This window comes from Camelina sativa, chromosome 5, assembly GCF_000633955.1.
Source record: "Camelina sativa cultivar DH55 chromosome 5, Cs, whole genome shotgun sequence".
NCBI lineage: Eukaryota > Viridiplantae > Streptophyta > Magnoliopsida > Brassicales > Brassicaceae > Camelina > Camelina sativa.
The window spans coordinates 18604697-18624419 of record NC_025689.1 but is presented as its reverse complement, the minus strand read 5'-3'; the positions used below and the strand labels follow the sequence as shown (position 1 = coordinate 18624419).

At 44.6% G+C, this 19723-nt stretch overlaps 1 protein-coding gene across 1 annotated transcript; it reads right to left on the bottom strand.

The window, feature by feature from the left end:
• On the bottom strand, positions 5416-6255 carry LOC104789375. The gene has a single exon (XM_010515084.1). The coding sequence runs from the start codon at positions 6253-6255 to the stop codon at positions 5416-5418; it is 840 nt and encodes a 279-aa protein (XP_010513386.1).

Sequence of the window (19723 nt, the reverse complement as noted above, 5' to 3'; positions counted from 1 at the left end):
GATCCTCTTGGTATGCACAATCTATCATTAAAGAACAGATACCCATCCTGCCTATAGTAGTTTTCAAAAGCAAACTTATGGCATTTGCCATAGCTCTCAGCAAAGTCGATGTCAGTCTCATAAAATCCTACTAGATTAGAAGGCAAAGTAGAAATGAGAGTGTACCTCATGGATAATGCATCTGTGATTACATTATCCTTACCTGCACTTGGACTGAGGTTCTCTTTAATGTGTTCCTTGCTCATCAGCTCTTCTACTTGCTTCTGAAGCTCTTTAGTTTCTACTGGATTGGTTCTGTAAGCTGGTCTGTTCGATAGAGCTGAACCTGGTACCAATTCGATCTGATGCTTTATCCCACATAGTGGCGGCAAACCTGGAGATATCTCTTCTGGAAACTCATACTTGTAGTCCTCTTTAATCTCTATGATTTCGCGTGGAAGCTCTTCTGCTGGCGTAGTGCAGGTGAGTGTCTCTTTATACCCAAACTTGAATGTGGTCATCTCTAGCTCAAATAGCTTGTTGAACTCGCTGTGATTGATGTACAGGCTGTGAGACACTTTCTCTGTATCCTTGCGGTTCATGTGAAGCTGGTCCTTGTAGATTTCGCTGGGTGTAAGTGGTAAAAGAGTGACCTTGCGCCCTTTGAACTCAAATGACTGCTTGTTGGTGTAACCATCTTGATACACTCTTCTGTCGAACTGACATGGTCTTCCCAAAAGGATGTGACTTGATTTCATTGGAATAACTTCACAAAGCAGCTCATCCTCATACTTCCCAATCGCTAGTTTCACCATCACTTGCTGCGTGACTGTCAAAGCACCCTTGTTGTTCAACCACTGTAGCTGATAAGGTCTTGGATGTGAAGTAGTCTTGAGATTAAGCTTCTGTACCATCTGTAACGCCCCCGAACCGCTCTATGACCACGGAGGCCATCGGACGGCGCCGAGACGCTACTTGTTGTGGGAACCGCACCCTGGTGGTCCGGTCGAGGGACGGAAGCTGCAGCTTCCCGACCAGTCCTCCTGGACGCGACTCCGCCCACGGCCGAGGTTCGCTTAGGCTTTGCAACCCTTGCGTCCCACAACACGCGTTGTGTTGGCCTGGACAAGGCCGAGTATCGATTGCAACTTGCCATGTTTTCCTGAAAACGGTATATATATCACTTTAATAAAATAATTCATCATAAATAAATCATTAAAGCAATATATATAAAGATAGTCGGGAAAATAAACATAACCGTTTACAAAATATAAGATTTTACAAAGAACACGTAAAACCCTATCCGGTACCCTAATGTTTGCTCCGGCTCTAAACTCGCTTAGGCTTCCCTGCAAGACCAAAATATTATCATGAGTAATCTAAGATTACTCAGTGAGTCTGGGTACCCCTTTCTCCTAAACAGGATACTAACTTCCCAACCCAACTACCCCGGCAAGCAAAGAAAACAAGCAAGGCAAACAAGCTAGCAAGTAATCAAAGCAACGCAACAAAAGTCATAGCGGAAGCAATTTAAACCATACACAAGCGAGAAAAGTTAGATTCAACGACTTGACTCGATGATCTAGACATCGCTATACACAGCACAAGACGACTAAAGAGCACTTAGACTCTTGAACCAAACGCAACTCTCTAAGACGACTAGAATAAACAAGGGATACTTGAACTATCCTAAAATCTTAGACAACACACGCATGTAAAGACGAATAGACTTAGACAAGGAATACTTGAATGCTCTAAACTCTTTACACCTAGGGCCCTTCGATAATCTATTCCGTTCCGTACCATCTCCCATGCCGAGACCACAAAGGTCACCAGCAATGAGCCCGCAACTTAGCTACATCGTCATGTAGCGGTCACGCTAGTAGCTAGTTAGCCGTGACAGTGTCCCCGCGTGAGTGGTCGTCGGGAACTCACGCGTGACAACGCTTGTGGAACCAGAATTATCGACACTCTACACTAGCTAAGACTCAGGAAACAAATTCGAGAGGCTAAGCTAAAATTGAAACACACAAATACAAGTTCAAGCATTGATAAATCAAGCACATTAGCATGAAATCAAGCAAGAAAATTAACATGGAATAATCAACAAGAAGCAAGAAAATAAATCAAGCAACTTAAGATTATTCTACATGCATGCAAGCAATATAAGCAACTTAAGCAAGTTAATGCAACAAGTTTGACTATGCATGCAACCGTTTATGATTTAACCATTTAAATCTCTAGCTCCCACTTTACATGCAACCTATTCGTTTTAATCATTTAAATCCTTCAGGTTCATTTAAGCATGTCTTAACCTCGATTAAAATTATGCAATATATTGCAAAATACTTAATCATTTAATCATGCATGATACCGGTTTTTCAACAAGAATAAATTCAAGTAAAACTAGGTTCGATCATGCATGCGACTAAACCCAAAATTTTATGCAAGTCCAAAATTGCTTAAAATGCATCCAAATTCATTCGCGATCTTGCATGGTGATTCCTAGCTCAAATTCGGTGTAATCTTTAACATGAATCTAGCGTGAATCCTACCAAGTTTATGCATGCAACAATCTAACTGATTCTACCAAGAATCTAGTCTACATGCAACAAACAATTACCGCAGAACTCACCTTGACGCGATCGGTGATGTTTGGACTTCACGGCACCGCGGATCAGACAATTCCTTCGCGCTTGACAGCTCCTCGTTCAGCTTCACCGAAAATCCTCGACTCCCTCGACAATTTTTGTCGACACAAGCAGCACCTCGCTTTGATCTCCTTCTCGACGATCTCCCTCAACTCTCTCGGCAATCTTTGTCGACAAACTCTCCCTCTCTCGACACACTCTCTCTAGATTTAGAGAGAGAAGCAAGCTTTTTCGTTTGAGTGGAATGAGAGAAATGAGAGAAATTTCCCAAATGAAGCCACTAAGCCCATATTTATAGGCTCGACTTCTCTCCTTCTTCCCTTAGTGGAATTTGACAAATGGCAAAAGTTTGGCTGCATGTGGCGCGTGCATTACACTGCCCAATCTCCTCGCGCCATTCTTCGTAAACCACCAAAATTATCTCTGCATGCCTTGCATGGTAGCTGATTGGTCAATTCCTTGGGAAAGCATGTTTTCCGCGTTTTCTCGACCAGCTCCGTCCTCCTCGTCCATCGTCTTCGACAATCCTCGAATTTCTCGATATCGCTCGGACGCGACTATCGGCATTCTCAACAGTTCTCGACCATCGTCGATAATCCTTCGACCAGTTCCGGACAATTCTCTCGATGCTTCGGATGCCATCGGCTCTTTCGACCAATATCCGGACAATGTTCTCGATGCCTCGGACATCGTTGGTTCTCTCGGCGTTCCTCGGACATTTTCGACTCCTTCGACTCTCTCGATGGATTTTCTCGACCAATTTTCTCGATCATCTCGACAGATTTTCTCGACCATTTTTCTCGATCATCTCGACAGATTGTCTCGACCACTTTTCTCGATCATCTCGGCAGATTGTCTCGACCACTCCTTGGATGTCTCGGTACTCTTCCCGGTACTTACCCGACTTTCCGCGGATGCCATTTCCGCATAGACTGATAATTTTCGACCAGCCTTAAGGTTTCGATCGCACCTCTAGTCACTTCAGTATTGGCTCGGCCATTCTCCGATTCATGAATTTTTTTCTCGGACTTATTGTGGTCGTTCTTCTTTGTTTTACTCCCGCTACTTCCTTAAGTCTTTTCTGGGCCATTTCCTCGAATTTTTATTTTGGGATTTCTACCCTTAGTGAGGGTCACTACATTCTCCCCCCCTTATAAGAATTCGTCCCCGAATTCTCAAACTTCTTCTGCTCCTCTCCTTGAGATATCGACACTTCTCCACACAAGTGTCCGCGTCTTGTGATTACCACTACGCCAACATTTTTATTGGAACACTCTTTTCCTTGACTCTTCCGTCCCCATAGTCTTGTTTCATACTTGTACCACTTACACCGTTTGCTAATGCTTTTGGAAAGCTTCTTCATCTCCAACACTTACTTGGTCTCTCAAATTTTTCAATCTCGCTTTGAGTATTAACTTCTTTGATTTACTACTTCTCTTTCTTCAGCTTTTTCTTGACTCTTTGCCTTGGTAATTATTCTGGTTCACTCTGACTCCTTCCACGCCTTGATCCGATTACGAAACTTTTTTGATTCTTTTAGTTTCCATGCCATCACTTTGATGTAACATCTTCAACTTTATTGTTGACTTCTATCTCCCAACTCCTTGGTTTTTCTCCAAATTTTTTTACCTTCTCAGTTCTTTTCCCAAGTTTGGCTCAATAGAACCGCACTTGTTTCGTCATCCAGCACAAGATTGGCTTCTTCATCTTTGTCATCCATTATTTTCTTGCACCCTCTAGTCTATTCGCAGACAACTTCACCTCCCATGTATTATCTTCTTGCACCCTCTCGTGCACTTAATACTTGGATCATGCATTACTTTTGCATTTTCTTGATCGCGCTTGATCCGATCTTCTTAGTTTGTTTTTGCCACTTTCTTGCTCATGTTGGGTTTGCCTTTCTCAAACTGTTGCACCGCTCTTTTGCTCTTTCGATTTCTTTGGATTCGCCTCATCCTTCTCCATCATTTCTCTTCTCTTTCTTTTGTTCTTAACTGAACTGATTGCCCTTTTCTTAGTTGAACTCTCTTGATCTTTCTTGATCTTCTTCTCTTTTGTCTGATCGCGCTTTGCGGTGACTAATGTGAATCCTCATCGATCACGTTGAACAATGCAAGCTAATTATGCAAAATAATTAACCATGCAACCTATAAAACTTAAGCAACAATCAAGCAAGTAATTAAACAAGTCAAGATTAGCAAAAAGTTAAATAGTACCACAAACAACACAAATACGGCTAAAGAACACAAGTACTTTTACACAAGACAACAAGGTTCTACTTCACTTAGCCGACAAACCTAGGGGTTCGGATCCTAGACTAGTACAACGAGGTCAAGTCTAGAACTTACAACAAAAAGAAAATTATCCAACCCTTACACAACACCCAAAAACTTCCCTTACTCCCAGCCAGTCTACGGGTTCCTGAGCCTAGTACACGCTTCACAAGTGCACACGCACTCCCTAGCTGGCTCATCAGGTCGCGGTTCTGCGGGAGATACGGTTGAGGTAGAGGTAGCAGACAATGAGGTTCCATCTTGATTCGTTGGGCTCTCTTCGACTCGGGTAGCTCGGTCTAACGGGTTCCTTCCCGTATGCACAAGTTGGCTCGATGAATTCCCTTCTTCTTGCACAACTCGGTCCGGACAGCTATCAGCGAAGTGTCCTTCCGTCCCACACTCGGTACACACAACATGCTCGGGGATCGGTAAATGTCGCGGTCTCGTCCTCCAACAATGGCAATTCAAAAGTCCCGGCATCCCACAAACCTCACACGGCCTCGTGTATCTCATAAGGTCTGGGTTTGGGCAGCGATAGGNTGCACAACTCGGTCCGGACAGCTATCAGCGAAGTGTCCTTCCGTCCCACACTCGGTACACACAACATGCTCGGGGATCGGTAAATGTCGTGGTCTCGTCCTCCAACAATGGCCATTCAAATGTCCCGGCATCCCACAAACCTCACACGGCCTTGTGTATCTCATAAGGTCTGGGTTTGGGCAGCGATAGGCAAAGTGCCCTCGCATTCCGCACCACTCGCACTCCACATTCGTCGGATCACACATCCGCCTCAGCTCTGGTCTCCAACAGTGCCTGGTCCAATGTCCAATTCCCTCACACAGGTCGCAATAAGCCGAATTCCTCCTGACAACTTGTTGGGGGTACACTACTCTCTTCCTAGCAGTGGCTCTTGTCCTCAATCGCCCTCTCGGCTGTGTGGTCACAGGCTGTTTCCTCGCTTGAAATTCCTGGTACGAAACCCTCGGTCTCTTAGTACTACTTTCTCCTTCCTCGAACCTTATACGTTCTCGGTTTGTTCTCCTTAGGGCGGCCATCCTATCACTTCTTTCCCAAAATGGGTCTCTTGGTTCCCGCTCTTGATCAGTAAACACCACTTGAAGTGGTACAGCTCGAATAGGACTATCGCGCCTCAGCACGATCTGGTTTGACTCCACAGGGTCTGGTACAACTTGGTTTGGCATCAAAAGATCCGGCTCCTCTCGGTCAGGTCCACCTCGGTTTCTCACATCGCGGCTCGTACTAGCCCTTGGCGTCACGTCATCTCTCGGCTCTACGCCTTCCTCAGCTTCTCGGTCTAAGTCACTCGGTATTGGGTCTTGGTCATACATCGGTTCTACCACAAACGTCGGTATCCCCTCGTCATCACTCTATAAAACGTCGGTCACCTCCACTTCTCTGGTCTTTGGTTCCTCGATTTTATGATCTTCACCACCTTCACCTCTTTCTACCGCGGTTTCCGATACTATCGGCTCAACCACACCCTCACTCGCTCTCTGCGGTGATTGCAACTCGTTCAGTACAAGCATGATCCTCGCGACCGTCTCCGGCCTCTCTTCTACCGGCTGCTCTGTACGGCTATCTCCAGTCTCGGGTTTTACCCTGTTCGCTTCAGCACTAGNTCCTTCAACATTAGCTTCTTCTCCATCCCCGTACGCTTCTGTCAAGAAGTTAAGGATCCTCTCGACTGTATCCGGGTATTCTCGCATAAACTCCTCGGGATTGGTATCATCATTCTGCTCCTCCACGAGTTCCAACAACAAATTCTGCAGTCTCTCGGCAAACTTAGACGCTGCTTCTCCTTGCTCTCCAACTGGCACGGTCTGAAAGTTTCCTTGAGCGTCTATCCTTACTTGGACACGGCTCGACTCGCCCACCTCCAATACGATCGTTTGATCATCCTGATCCGCTTCCATCTCCTCTGGTTCGTCCGAACACTCCGATGGATCAGTCTCGATAGACAACTCGGTGTCATTAGCACCTAACACACCATCCTCAATCCCAACATCCAAATCATCCTCGTCCAATAGCCCGTCCACACTCCAAGTTTCCGGGTCAATTGGCTCATGGCTACTCTCCGACTCCGTCGACAAATACCCATTGTGATGCCCAAAATCCTCATGTCTCGGCCCCTCACTCCCTGAACCGTCTCCGCAACCTGAATCACCTGAAGACATTCTAAAACCCACAAGAAACAAGGTCAGATGCTTAGTCCAATCTACGGTTCACCCTAGAACTAGACAAGCAAACCACCGGATAAAAGTTTCTAATGTTTCTTGCGACACATTTACTCGATAAAACTTTGAAATGCACAAGTGCTCGCGGGTTCGAAAACACCGCTCTGATACCACCGTTGTAACGCCCCCGAACCGCTCTATGACCACGGAGGCCATCGGACGGCGCCGAGACGCTACTTGTTGTGGGAACCGCACCCTGGTGGTCCGGTCGAGGGACGGAAGCTGCAGCTTCCCGACCAGTCCTCCTGGACGCGACTCCGCCCACGGCCGAGGTTCGCTTAGGCTTTGCAACCCTTGCGTCCCACAGCACGCGTTGTGTTGGCCCGGACAAGGCCGAGTATCGTTTGCAACTTGCCATGTTTTCCTGAAAACCGTATATATATCACTTTAATAAAATAATTCATCATAAATAAATCATTAAAGCAATATATAAAAAGATAGTCGGGAAAATAAACATAACCGTTTACAAAATATAAGATTTTACAAAGAACACGTAAAACCCTATCCGGTACCCTAATGTTTGCTCCGGCTCTAAACTCGCTTAGGCTTCCCTGCAAGACCAAAATATTATCATGAGTAATCTAAGATTACTCAGTGAGTCTGGGTACCCCTTTCTCCTAAACAGGATACTAACTTCCCAACCCAACTACCCCGGCAAGCAAAGAAAACAAGCAAGGCAAACAAGCTAGCAAGTAATCAAAGCAACGCAACAAAAGTCATAGCGGAAGCAATTTAAACCATACACAAGCGAGAAAAGTTAGATTCAACGACTTGACTCGATGATCTAGACATCGCTATACACAGCACAAGACGACTAAAGAGCACTTAGACTCTTGAACCAAACGCAACTCTCTAAGACGACTAGAATAAACAAGGGATACTTGAACTATCCTAAAATCTTAGACAACACACGCATGTAAAGACGAATAGACTTAGACAAGGAATACTTGAATGCTCTAAACTCTTTACACCTAGGGCCCTTCGATAATCTATTCCGTTCCGTACCATCTCCCATGCCGAGACCACAAAGGTCACCAGCAATGAGCCCGCAACTTAGCTACATCGTCATGTAGCGGTCACGCTAGTAGCTAGTTAGCCGTGACAGTGTCCCCGCGTGAGTGGTCGTCGGGAACTCACGCGTGACAACGCTTGTGGAACCAGAATTATCGACACTCTACACTAGCTAAGACTCAGGAAACAAATTCGAGAGGCTAAGCTAAAATTGAAACACACAAATACAAGTTCAAGCATTGATAAATCAAGCACATTAGCATGAAATCAAGCAAGAAAATTAACATGGAATAATCAACAAGAAGCAAGAAAATAAATCAAGCAACTTAAGATTATTCTACATGCATGCAAGCAATATAAGCAACTTAAGCAAGTTAATGCAACAAGTTTGACTATGCATGCAACCGTTTATGATTTAACCATTTAAATCTCTAGCTCCCACTTTACATGCAACCTATTCGTTTTAATCATTTAAATCCTTAAGGTTCATTTAAGCATGTCTTAACCTCGATTAAAATTATGCAATATATTGCAAAATACTTAATCATTTAATCATGCATGAAACCGGTTTTTCAACAAGAATAAATTCAAGTAAAACTAGGTTCGATCATGCATGCGACTAAACCCAAATTTTTATGCAAGTCCAAAATTGCTTAAAATGCATCCAAATTCATTCGCGATCTTGCATGATGATTCCTAGCTCAAATTCGATGTAATCTTTAACATGAATCTAGCGTGAATCCTACCAAGTTTATGCATGCAACAATTTAACTGATTCTACCAAGAATCTAGTCTACATGCAACAAACAATTACCGCAGAACTCACCTTGACGCGATCGGTGATATTTGGACTTCACGGCACCGCAGATCAGACAATTCCTTCGCGCTTGACAGCTCCTCGTTCAGCTTCACCGAAAATCCTCGACTCCCTCGACAATTTTTGTCGACACAAGCAGCACCTCGCTTTGATCTCCTTCTCGACGATCTCCCTCAACTCTCTCGACAATCTTTGTCGACAAACCCTCCCTCTCTCGACACACTCTCTCTAGGTTTAGAGAGAGAAGTAAGCTTTTTCGTTTGAGTGGAATGAGAGAAATGAGAGAAATTTCCCAAATGAAGCCACTAAGCCCATATTTATAGGCTCGACTTCTCTCCTTCTTCCCTTAGTGGAATTTGACAAATGGCAAAAGTTTGGCTGCATGTGGCGCGTGCATTACACTGCCCAATCTCCTCGCGCCATTCTTCTTAAACCACCAAAATTATCTCTGCATGCCTTGCATGTAAGCTGATTGGTCAATTCCTTGGGAAAGCATGTTTTCTGCGTTTTCTCGACCAGCTCCGTCGTCCTCGTCCATCGTCTTCAACAATCCTCGAATTTCTCGATATCGCTCGGACGCGACTATCGGCACTCTCGACAGTTCTCGACCATCGTCGATAATCCTTCGACCAGTTCCGGAAAATTCTCTCGATGCTTCGGATGCTATCGGCTCTTTCGACCAATATCCAGACAATATTCTCGATGCCTCGGACATCGTTGGTTCTCTCGGCGTTCCTCGGACATTTTCGACTCCTTCGACTCTCTCGATGGATTTTCTCGACCAATTTTCTCGATCATCTCGACAGATTTTCTCGACCATTTTTCTCGATCATCTCGACAGATTGTCTCGACCACTTTTCTCGATCATCTCGACAGATTGTCTCGACCACTCCTTGGATGTCTCGGTACTCTTCCCGGTACTTACCCGACTTTCCGCGGATGCCATTTCCGCATAGACTGATAATTTTCGACCAGCCTTAAGGTTTCGATCGCACCTCCAGTCACTTCAGTATTGGCTCGGCCATTCTCCGATTCATGAATTTTTTTCTCGGACTTATTGTGGTCATTCTTCTTTGTTTTACTCCCGCTACTTCCTTAAGTCTTTTCTGGGCCATTTCCTCGAATTTTTATTTAGGGATTTCTACCCTTAGTGAGGGTCACTACAGTGACGGTACCAGAGTAATACGCTTGCCCTCATAGTTGTAAGAATGTGTATTAACAAAGCCATCATGTTTCGTTCGACGATCATACTGCCAAGGTCTCCCTAACAAGAGATGACACGCATCCATGGGAACAACATCACACAACACCAAGTCTTTATTGTTTAGGCCCATGTAAAAAGGAGCCCGACATCGTTTAGACACACGCATGTCGGATTTAGACGTAAGCCATGCAATTTGATACGGAGTAGGATGAGACTCTGTAAACAAGGCCAACTTTGTCACCGCTTCCTCAGAAATCACGTTAGTGCAGCTGCCAGAGTCAATGATTATTCTACAAACTTTTCCCCGAATGGTACAAGTTTATTCATACCTACTCCTCCTTACTGTTAAGAAGTACCTAGTGCTCGAGAGAGAATTGGGTCGCGCACCTTCTGAAGGCCTAGTATACTGCGATGTGTGATTTGATGGAAATTTTTTAGATGAAAGTGCCGAACATCTCTTCAGTGCAGCGGATTATTCTAGTTTTTCCCCGAATCGAAAGCCAGTGCCGGCTAATGAGACATGCCATCCATCTAGAGTGAAATATGTTAGTACGAAGCCATGATTTTTCAACACAGTGTGGAATCATGAAATTTCTTCGAATCATCATCATAGTCTGTAACGCCCCCGATCTGTCCTATGACCACGAAGGCCGTCGGACAGCCACGAGACGCTACGATGCGGAACTGTACCGAGGTGATCCGGTCGAGGGACGGAAGCTGCAGACTTCCCGACCGGTCCTCCCTGGCACAATCCCACCCGCAACTGAGGTTACTTAGGCTTTGCAACCCTTACGGCCTGGTGCGTTGTGTTAGCCCGGACAAGGCCGAGTATCATTTGCAACTTGCCATGTTTTCCTGAAAACCGAATATATTACTTTAACAAAATATTACTTTGTAAATAAGTTATTAAAGCAATATATAAAGATAGTCGGAAAACTCTACACTTATTCGTTTAAGAAATATAGGGTTTTACAAGAAACACAAGAAAACCCTATCCGGTACCCTAACGTTTGCTCTGGCTCTAGACTCCCTTAGGCTTCTTTGCTAGACCACAACAAATAAAACATGAGTAATCTAAGATTACTCAGTGAGCCTGGGTACCCTATTAACCTAAACGAGATTCTACTTTCCCCAACTCGATTACCCCGTCCACAAGAAAACAAGCAAGTAAACAAACTTGACAAGTTATCAGAGTTACACAACGAAAACATTTGCGGAAGCAATTTAAACCACACACAAGCGAGAGAGGTTAGATCCATACGACTCAACTCGATGATCTAGACTCGCTATACACCTTACAAGACGACTAAAGAATAATTTAGACTCTTGACCCATATGCGACTCGCAGGACATTCTAGAGTAAAACAAGGGACACTCAAATTACTTAGACTCCTTCGCCTACCAAACAAGCAAAGACATCTAGAATACTACAAGGATCGCTTGGAATACTCTAGACTCTTTTCACCTAAGAGCCCTCGATTATCTGTTCCGTTCCATACCATCCCCCATGCCGAGACCACAAAGGTCACCAGCACTGTGCTCGCAACTTAGCTACATCGTCATGTAGCGGTCACGCTAATAGCTAGCTAGCCATGACAGTGTCCCCGCGTGAGTGGCCGTCGGGAACTCAGGCGTGACAACCGCTTTTGGAACAGAAAAATCGAGACTACAATAGCTAAGACTCAAGAAACATATTCAAGAGACTTTGCTAACACACCTCCCACAACTCAAGCAAAAAAATCGAGCAACAACAAGCAAGAAACTTCAAGCAAGAGTACATGCAACAAATCAACAAGTAACGAGAATAGAAATTCAAGGAACTTATGATTAAACTCCATGCATGCAACTTATATCCTCAACTTAAGCAATTCATGCAACAAGTTTATTTACGCATGCAACCAATTTGATTTACCCTTTTAAATCCTTAGGTCCAATTTACGCATGTAGGTCCGTTCGCTTTAACCACTTAAATCTCTTAAGGCCAAATTATGCATGTACGCCAACCACTTTAACCGTTTAGGTCTCTTAAGTCCAAATTATGCATGCAACCCCTTTTTAACCAATATTATGCCTTAGAATGCACAATGCTTTACTCGTTAAGTCATGCATGTACCCAATTTTAAGCATGGCTTATTACTTACAAATTCCTCTAGGTTCGATCATGCACGCAACAAACTTTAACCGCAACATCATGCAGCGACTCTACATGCTTACCACAGACTCACCTCTTTCGCAACCATCGATGATACTCGGACTTCACCGCACCACTTGATCAGACAAACCGCTCCTCCTTCGCGTCGAAAAGCTTCTCGCTTAGTCCGCTTCGATCCGCAACCAACTTTTTCTCTCGGCTTCACCCTACCGCAAACCGAGTTTCACTCTCGATCTTCCTCGATCACAAGATACGTCTCGCTCTCGGTCTTTCTTTGACACAATTACCGGCCTTTTTCTCGATCACAAACTCCGTCTTTGTCGATGAGCTTCTCGACACTATCACCGTATTTTCTTGGTGATCTCTTCGACACGAACTCCGGTTCTTCGTCGATGATTTCTCGACAATGTCTCCTTTTCTTCGATCGCTTTGACTAAATACCGTCTTTTATTAACTCCCGCTCGACTCAAGTGACTTCTCCTCTCGATCTCTCTCTCGATCTTTCTCGACAAACTCTCTCTCTCTCTCTCTCTCGACTTTGAGAGAAAACAAAGCTTTTGGTGTTTAAGTGTTTGAGAGCAAAAATGAGAGAACAAAACACAAAAATGAGGTCGATTGCTCTCTATTTATAGACGAGATTTCTCTTCTTCTTCCCTTAGTGCTCTTCGACAATTGGCTAGCACATGCCTTGCATGTTGAGTGTGATTAATACCCCCCAATCGTTAATCGCCATTTCTTCTACTAACTCCACTCTATTAGTGCACGTAACTCATTCTATTAGAGCATGTCACTTAATTGTGCTTAACCTTAGCCCTTCGCCAATAGAATTCCGACATCTTCATTAATCTCCTTGATTAAGCTAATCCTCCACTATCTCCCTTAATCTCCTTGAATTTTTAATTTCCTCCACTAACTTCTCCTTAATTAAATTAATCCTCAACTTTCCTCAATTCTTATTGGTCGAAATTTTAAGGAAACAATTATTTTCCCAAAAATATTTGATCTTTCGTCCGATGCACTCGACAGCTCTCGGCATTTCCCGGTCTCGTTCGGATGCTTCCTTCGGTTACTATCGGTCTCGCTCGGCAGCACGTCTCGGATACCTCGACTATGCGTCTCGGATGCCTCGACAATTTTTCTCGGGTACTCGGCAACTTCCTCGAGCTCTCGAGAATTTTCTCGGGTACTCGGCAACTTCTTCGAGCTCTCGACAATTTTCTCGGGTACTCGGCAACTTCCTCGAGCTCTCGACAATTTTCTCGGGTACTCGGCAACTTCCTCGAGCTCTCGACAATTTCCTCAAGTACTCGGCAACTTCCTTTGGTCGTTCTCCTTTATTTTTCTTCTTCTTTTATTTTAGGTCTTTTCCGGACCATTTCCTTGATCTTTTATTTTGAGATTTCTACTCTTGGTGAGGGTCATCACATTCTCCCCCCTTATAAGAATTCGTCCCTGAATTCTCACGCCTTCTCCTTCTTTTCGGGTGATGTCGATACTCTTTGACATAGGTGTTGTTGCCCTGTGATTACTATCACGTCAAAACCTTTACCGAATTCCTACTTTCCTTGGTTCTTTCGTCTCTATAGTCTCCCTTCATACTTATAACACCGTTTGCTGATACCTCTTGGAAAGCTTCTTCATCTCCAGCATTCACTTAGCTCCTTATACTCTTTATGTTCACCAATCGCTGAGGCTTTTGCCTTGTTGCATCATGACTTGTCCACTACTTCAACTTCTTTGATTTAATGCTTCTCTTTCTTCAGCTTGTTCCTGACTCTTTTCTTTGACTTACATCCTTGGTCACTCCACTGTCTCGATGTGTTCACCATCACCATACAATTTCATACTCTCCTCATCTGTTAATCACCATACTTTGCTGATCCAGCTTCTCCGACTCCTCTAACCATCTCACTTCTTTCTAATTTCTTTGACTCCTTTAGCTTTGCACTCCTTTGAATTTTAACATCTCTGATGCCTTTAGCTTCACGCTCCTTTGGGTTTTGAACTTTTCCGGTTTCTTCCTTGGTCGATTTCTTGGTTCGCCCGTCTCCTTCTAACTCCGTTATGTATGAGTTTTGGTTTGATAACCTTACCCACTTCTCGCCTCTTAACATAGAAATGCTTCTTCTTTTGCCGCCTATTATTTTCTTGCACCCTCTTTGTTTATCCTTCGATAATTTCGTCCTCTACACATTATCTCCTTGCACCCTCTTTGTCTTAACTCTTGAGCCACGCACTATTTTTCTCACCGCCTTGGTCATAACCGTTTCGACCTTCTCAAACTCGTTTGCCTCTTTCGTTTAATTTGCACCAACACTTTTATTCTTTCGATTTCTTTCGAATTTGTTTCATCTTCCTCCATTTATTTTCTCTTCTCCTTCTTTTACTTTCAATTTGAACTAACTATTCTGCCTTGGCTGAACTCTCTCTTGAATTCCCTTGGACGTCTTCTCTTTTGTCTGATCGCGCTTTGTGGTGACTTACGTGAATCCTCATCGATTGCGTGCAAGTTAATTATGCAAATAGTTAACTACGCATCCTATAAAACTCAAGCAACAATCAAAGCAAGTAATTCAAACGAGCAAAGATTAGCAATAAGTTAAATAGCAACAAACAACACAAACACGGCTTAAAGAACGCAAAGTACTTTTACACAAGTCACAAAGGTTCTACACCACTTAGCCGATACTCTTAAGGGTTTTTGGATCCTAGACAAACACAACAAGGTTAGGTCTAGAGACAACAAAAAGAATACTATCCAACCCTTACATATAACCCCAAAAAGAATTTCCCTTACTCCCCAAAGTCCTACTGGTTCCTGAGTCTAGTACACGCTTCACACGTGCACACGTGCTCTTCAACTGGCTCATCAGGTGGCGGTTCAGCGGGAGACTCGGTTGAGGTAGAGGCAGCAGCCATCGAGGTTCCAGCTTGGTTCGTCGGGTTTACTTCAACTCTCTCGATTCGACCTATCGGGTTCACTCCCGTCTCCTCGAATTGATTGGTTGGGTTCAATCTCTCACGCACAATCCGATACGGACAACTATGGATATAGTGTCCTCTTCCACCACACATGGTACACACAACCCACTCAGGGTCCGGAAAATGCTGAGGTCTTGTCCTCCAGCAATGATTGTTCGGATGTCCCGGTTCTGCACACGCCTCACATCGCCTCCAGTATCTCATGCGGTCAGGGTTTGGGCAGCGATAGGCAAAGTGCCCTCGCATTCCGCACCATTCACAATCCTTGTTCGTCGGGTCACACATGCATCTCAACGACGTCCTCCAGCAATGCCTTGTCCAATGTCCAATGCCTTCGCATATCTCGCAGTAAGGTATGTTTCGCATATGGACTTGGTTCGGGTAGATCACCCTCTTCCGGGCAGTAGCTCTCACCCTCAGCCGGCCTCTCGGTTGAAAGGTCACGGAACACACCTCTAACTCCCCTTTCGCCTGTAACTCTTGGTAGTACTCTCTCGATCTCTTCAAATTCGAACTACTTTCTCCCTTTTCAAGTCTTGATTGTTCTTGGTATTGTCTCCTTATCTCATACATCTTAGCGAGCCTTTCCAAATCTGGGTCTATTGGTTCTTCTTCTTGCTTCGGCAACACCATCCTCAATGGTACGGCTCTAATGGGACTATTGTGCCTCGGCACAATCTGGTTCGGCTCCGCTTGATCTGGTACAAATTGGTCTGGCATTAGGAGATCCGGTTCCCCTCGGTCTCTCGCAACTTGACTTGGTTCTCCTCGTTCTCTCGCGGCTTGGCTCGAACTAGCCCTTAATCTCGCATTCTCCCTCGACTTCGCACTAGTCTCCGTCTCTCGGTCTTGGTCTCTCGGCATCGGTTCTTGGTCACCCCTAGGCGCCACTACGAAAGTCGGAATCCCCTCATCATCACTTGACACAAGGTCGATCACCTCCACTTCTCTGGTCGGTCCCTCAGTCTTAGTATCTCCATCGGTTGGATTCTCTTCTCTTCCAGTTTCCGGTACAACGACTTCACCATCGCCCTCGTTCGCTCTCTCCGGTGAGCGCATCTCGTTTAGTATCAGGAGAATCTGTGCAACCGTCTCTGGTCGTTCCTCCGCAGGTCGCTCTCCACTAGGGCCTCCAGCCTTGGGCACAACTCCCGCACCACTAGCGTTGCCTCCTTCTTCCGGTACGTACACGTCCGTCAAGAAATCTAGGATTTTTTCCACTGCCTCCGGGTACTCCCTCATATAGTTCTCGGGACTGATATCGTCTCCCTGATCCTCCACCAGATTTAACAGTAATTTCTGTAGCCTATCGGCTAGCTCCACCTCCGCCTCTCCATGGTCTCCGACCGGAATAGTTTCAAACTTTCCTTGCGCGTCCATTCGAACTTGAAGACGGCTCGGCTCTCCAATCTCCAACACTATGGTCTGGTCACCTTGATCAGTTTCCACCTCCTATGTTTCCTCTAAACACTCGGACGGATCGGTCTCGATAGACCAGTTGGTGTCGTCAGCGTCGAACACCCCGTCCTCATCCCAATCATTCGATTCTGATTTCGTCGACAAATACCCATTGTGATGCCCATAATCCTCTTGTCTCGGCCCCTCACTCCCTGAACCGTCTCCGCAACCTGAATCACCTGAAGACATCTAAAACCCACAAGAAACAAGGTCAGATGCTTAGTTCATTCTAAGGTTCCACTTAGACTAGACAAGCAAACGACCGGATAAAAGTTTTGTGTTTTTGCGACACATTTACTCGATAAAACCTTGAAATGCACAAGTGCTCGCGGGTTCGAAAACAACGCTTTGATACCACCGTTGTAACGCCCCCGAACCGTCCTATGACCACGAAGGCCGTCGGACAGCCACGAGACGCTACGATGCGGAACTGTACCAAGGTGATCCGGTCGAGGGACGGAAGCTGCAGACTTCCCGACCAGTCCTCCCTGGCACAATCCTACCCGCAACCGAGGTTACTTAGGCTTTGCAACCCTCACGGCCTGGTGCGTTGTGTTAGCCCGGACAAGGCCGAGTATCTTTTGCAACCGAATATATTACTTTAACAAAATATTACTTTGTAAATAAGTTATTAAAGCAATACATAAAGATAGTCGGAAAACTTTACACTTATTCGTTTAAGAAATATAGGGTTTGACAAGAAACACAAGAAAACCCTATCCGGTACCCTAACGTTTGCTCCGGCACTAGACTCACTTAGGCATCCCTACAAGACCACAACAAATAAAACATGAGTAATCTAAGATTACTCAGTGAGCCTGGGTACCCCATTATCCTAAACGGGATTCTACTTTCCCCAACTCAACTACCCCGTCCACAAGAAAACAAGCAAGTAAACAAACTTGACAAGTTATCAGAGTTACACAACGAAAACATTTGCGGAAGCAATTTAAACCACACACAAGCGAGAGAGGTTAGATCCATACGACTCAACTCGATGATCTAGACTCGTTATAAATCTTACAAGACGACTAAAGAATACTTTAGACTCTTGACCCATATGCGACTCGCAGGACATTCTAGAGTAAAACAAGGGACACTCGAATTACCTAGACTCCTTCGCCTACCAAACAAGCAAAGACATCTAGAATACTACAAGGATCTTGGAATACTCTAGACTCTTTTCACCTAAGGGCCCTCGATTATCTGTTCCGTTCCATACCATCCCCCATGCCGAGACCACAAAGGTCACCAGCACTGTGCCCGCAACTTAGCTACATCGTCATGTAGCGGTCACGCTAGTAGCTAGCTAGCCGTGACAGTGTCCCCACGTGAGTGGCCGTCGGGAACTCACGCGTGACAACCGCTTTTGGAACAGAATAATCGACACTACACTAGCGAAGACTCAAGAAACATATTCAAGAGACTTCGCTAACACACCTCCCACAACTCAAGCAAGAAAATCGAGCAACAACAAGCAAGAAACTTGAAGCAAGAGTACATGCAACAAATCAACAAGTAACGAGAATAGAAATTCAAGGAACTTATGATTAAACTCCATGCATGCAACTTATATCCTCAACTTAAGCAATTCATGCAACAAGTTTATTTACGCATGCAACCAATTTGATTTACCCTTTTAAATCCTTAGGTCCAATTTACGCATGTAGGTCCATTCGCTTTAACCACTTAAATCTCTTAAGGCCAAATTATGCATGTACCCCAACCGTTTTAACCGTTTAGGTCTCTTAAGTCCAAATTATGCATGCAACCCCTTTTTAACCAATATTATGCCTTAGAATGCACAATGCTTTACTCGTTAAGTCATGTATGTACCCAATTATAAGCAAGGCCTATTACTTTCAAATTCCTCCAGGTTTGATCATGCATGCAACAAACTTTAACCGCAACATCATGCAGCAACTCTACATGCTTACCACAGACTCACCTCTTTCGCAACCGGCGATGATACTCGGACTTCACCGCACCACTTGATCAGACAAACCGCTCCTCCTTCACGTCGAACAGCTTCTCGCTTCGTCCGCTTCGATCCGCAACCAACTTTTTCTCTCGGCTTCACCCTACCGCAAACCGAGTTTCACTCTCGATTTTCCTTGATCACAAGATACGTCTTGCTCTTGGTCTTTCTTCGACACAATTACCGGCCTTTTTCTTGATCACAAACTCCGTCTTTGTCGATGAGCTTCTCGACACTATCACCGTATTTTCTTGGTGATCTCTTCGACACGAACTCCGGTTCTTCGTCGATGATTTCTCGACAAAGTCTCCTTTTCTTCAATCGCTTTGACAAAATACTATCTTTTATTAGCTCCCTCTCGACGCAAGTGACTTCTCCTCTCGATCTCTCTTTCGATCTTTCTCGACAAACTCTCTCTCTCTCTCTCTCTCTCTCGACTTTGAGAGAAAACAAAGGTTTTGGTGTTTAAGTGTTTGAGAGCAAAAATGAGAGAATAAAACACGAATATGAGGTCGATTGCTCTCTATTTATAGACGAGATTTCTCTTCTTCTTCCCTTAGTGCTCTTCGACAAGTGGCTAGCTCATGCCTTGCATGTTGAATGTGATTAACACCCCCCAATCGTTAATCGCCATTTCTTCCACTAACTCCACTCTTTTAGTGCATGTAACTCATTCTATTAGAGCATGTCACTTAATTGTGCTTAACCTTAGCCATTCGCCAATAGAATTTCGCCATCTTCATTAATCTCCTTGATTAAGCTAATCCTCCACTATCTCCCTTAATCTCCTTGAATTTTTAATTTCCTCCACTAACTTATCCTTAATTAAATTAATCCTCCACTTTCCTCAATTCTTATTGGTCGAAATTTTAAGGAAACAATAATTTTCCCAAAAATATTTGATCCTTTGTCCGATGCACTCGACAGCTCTCGGCATTTCCCGGTCTCGTTCGGACACTT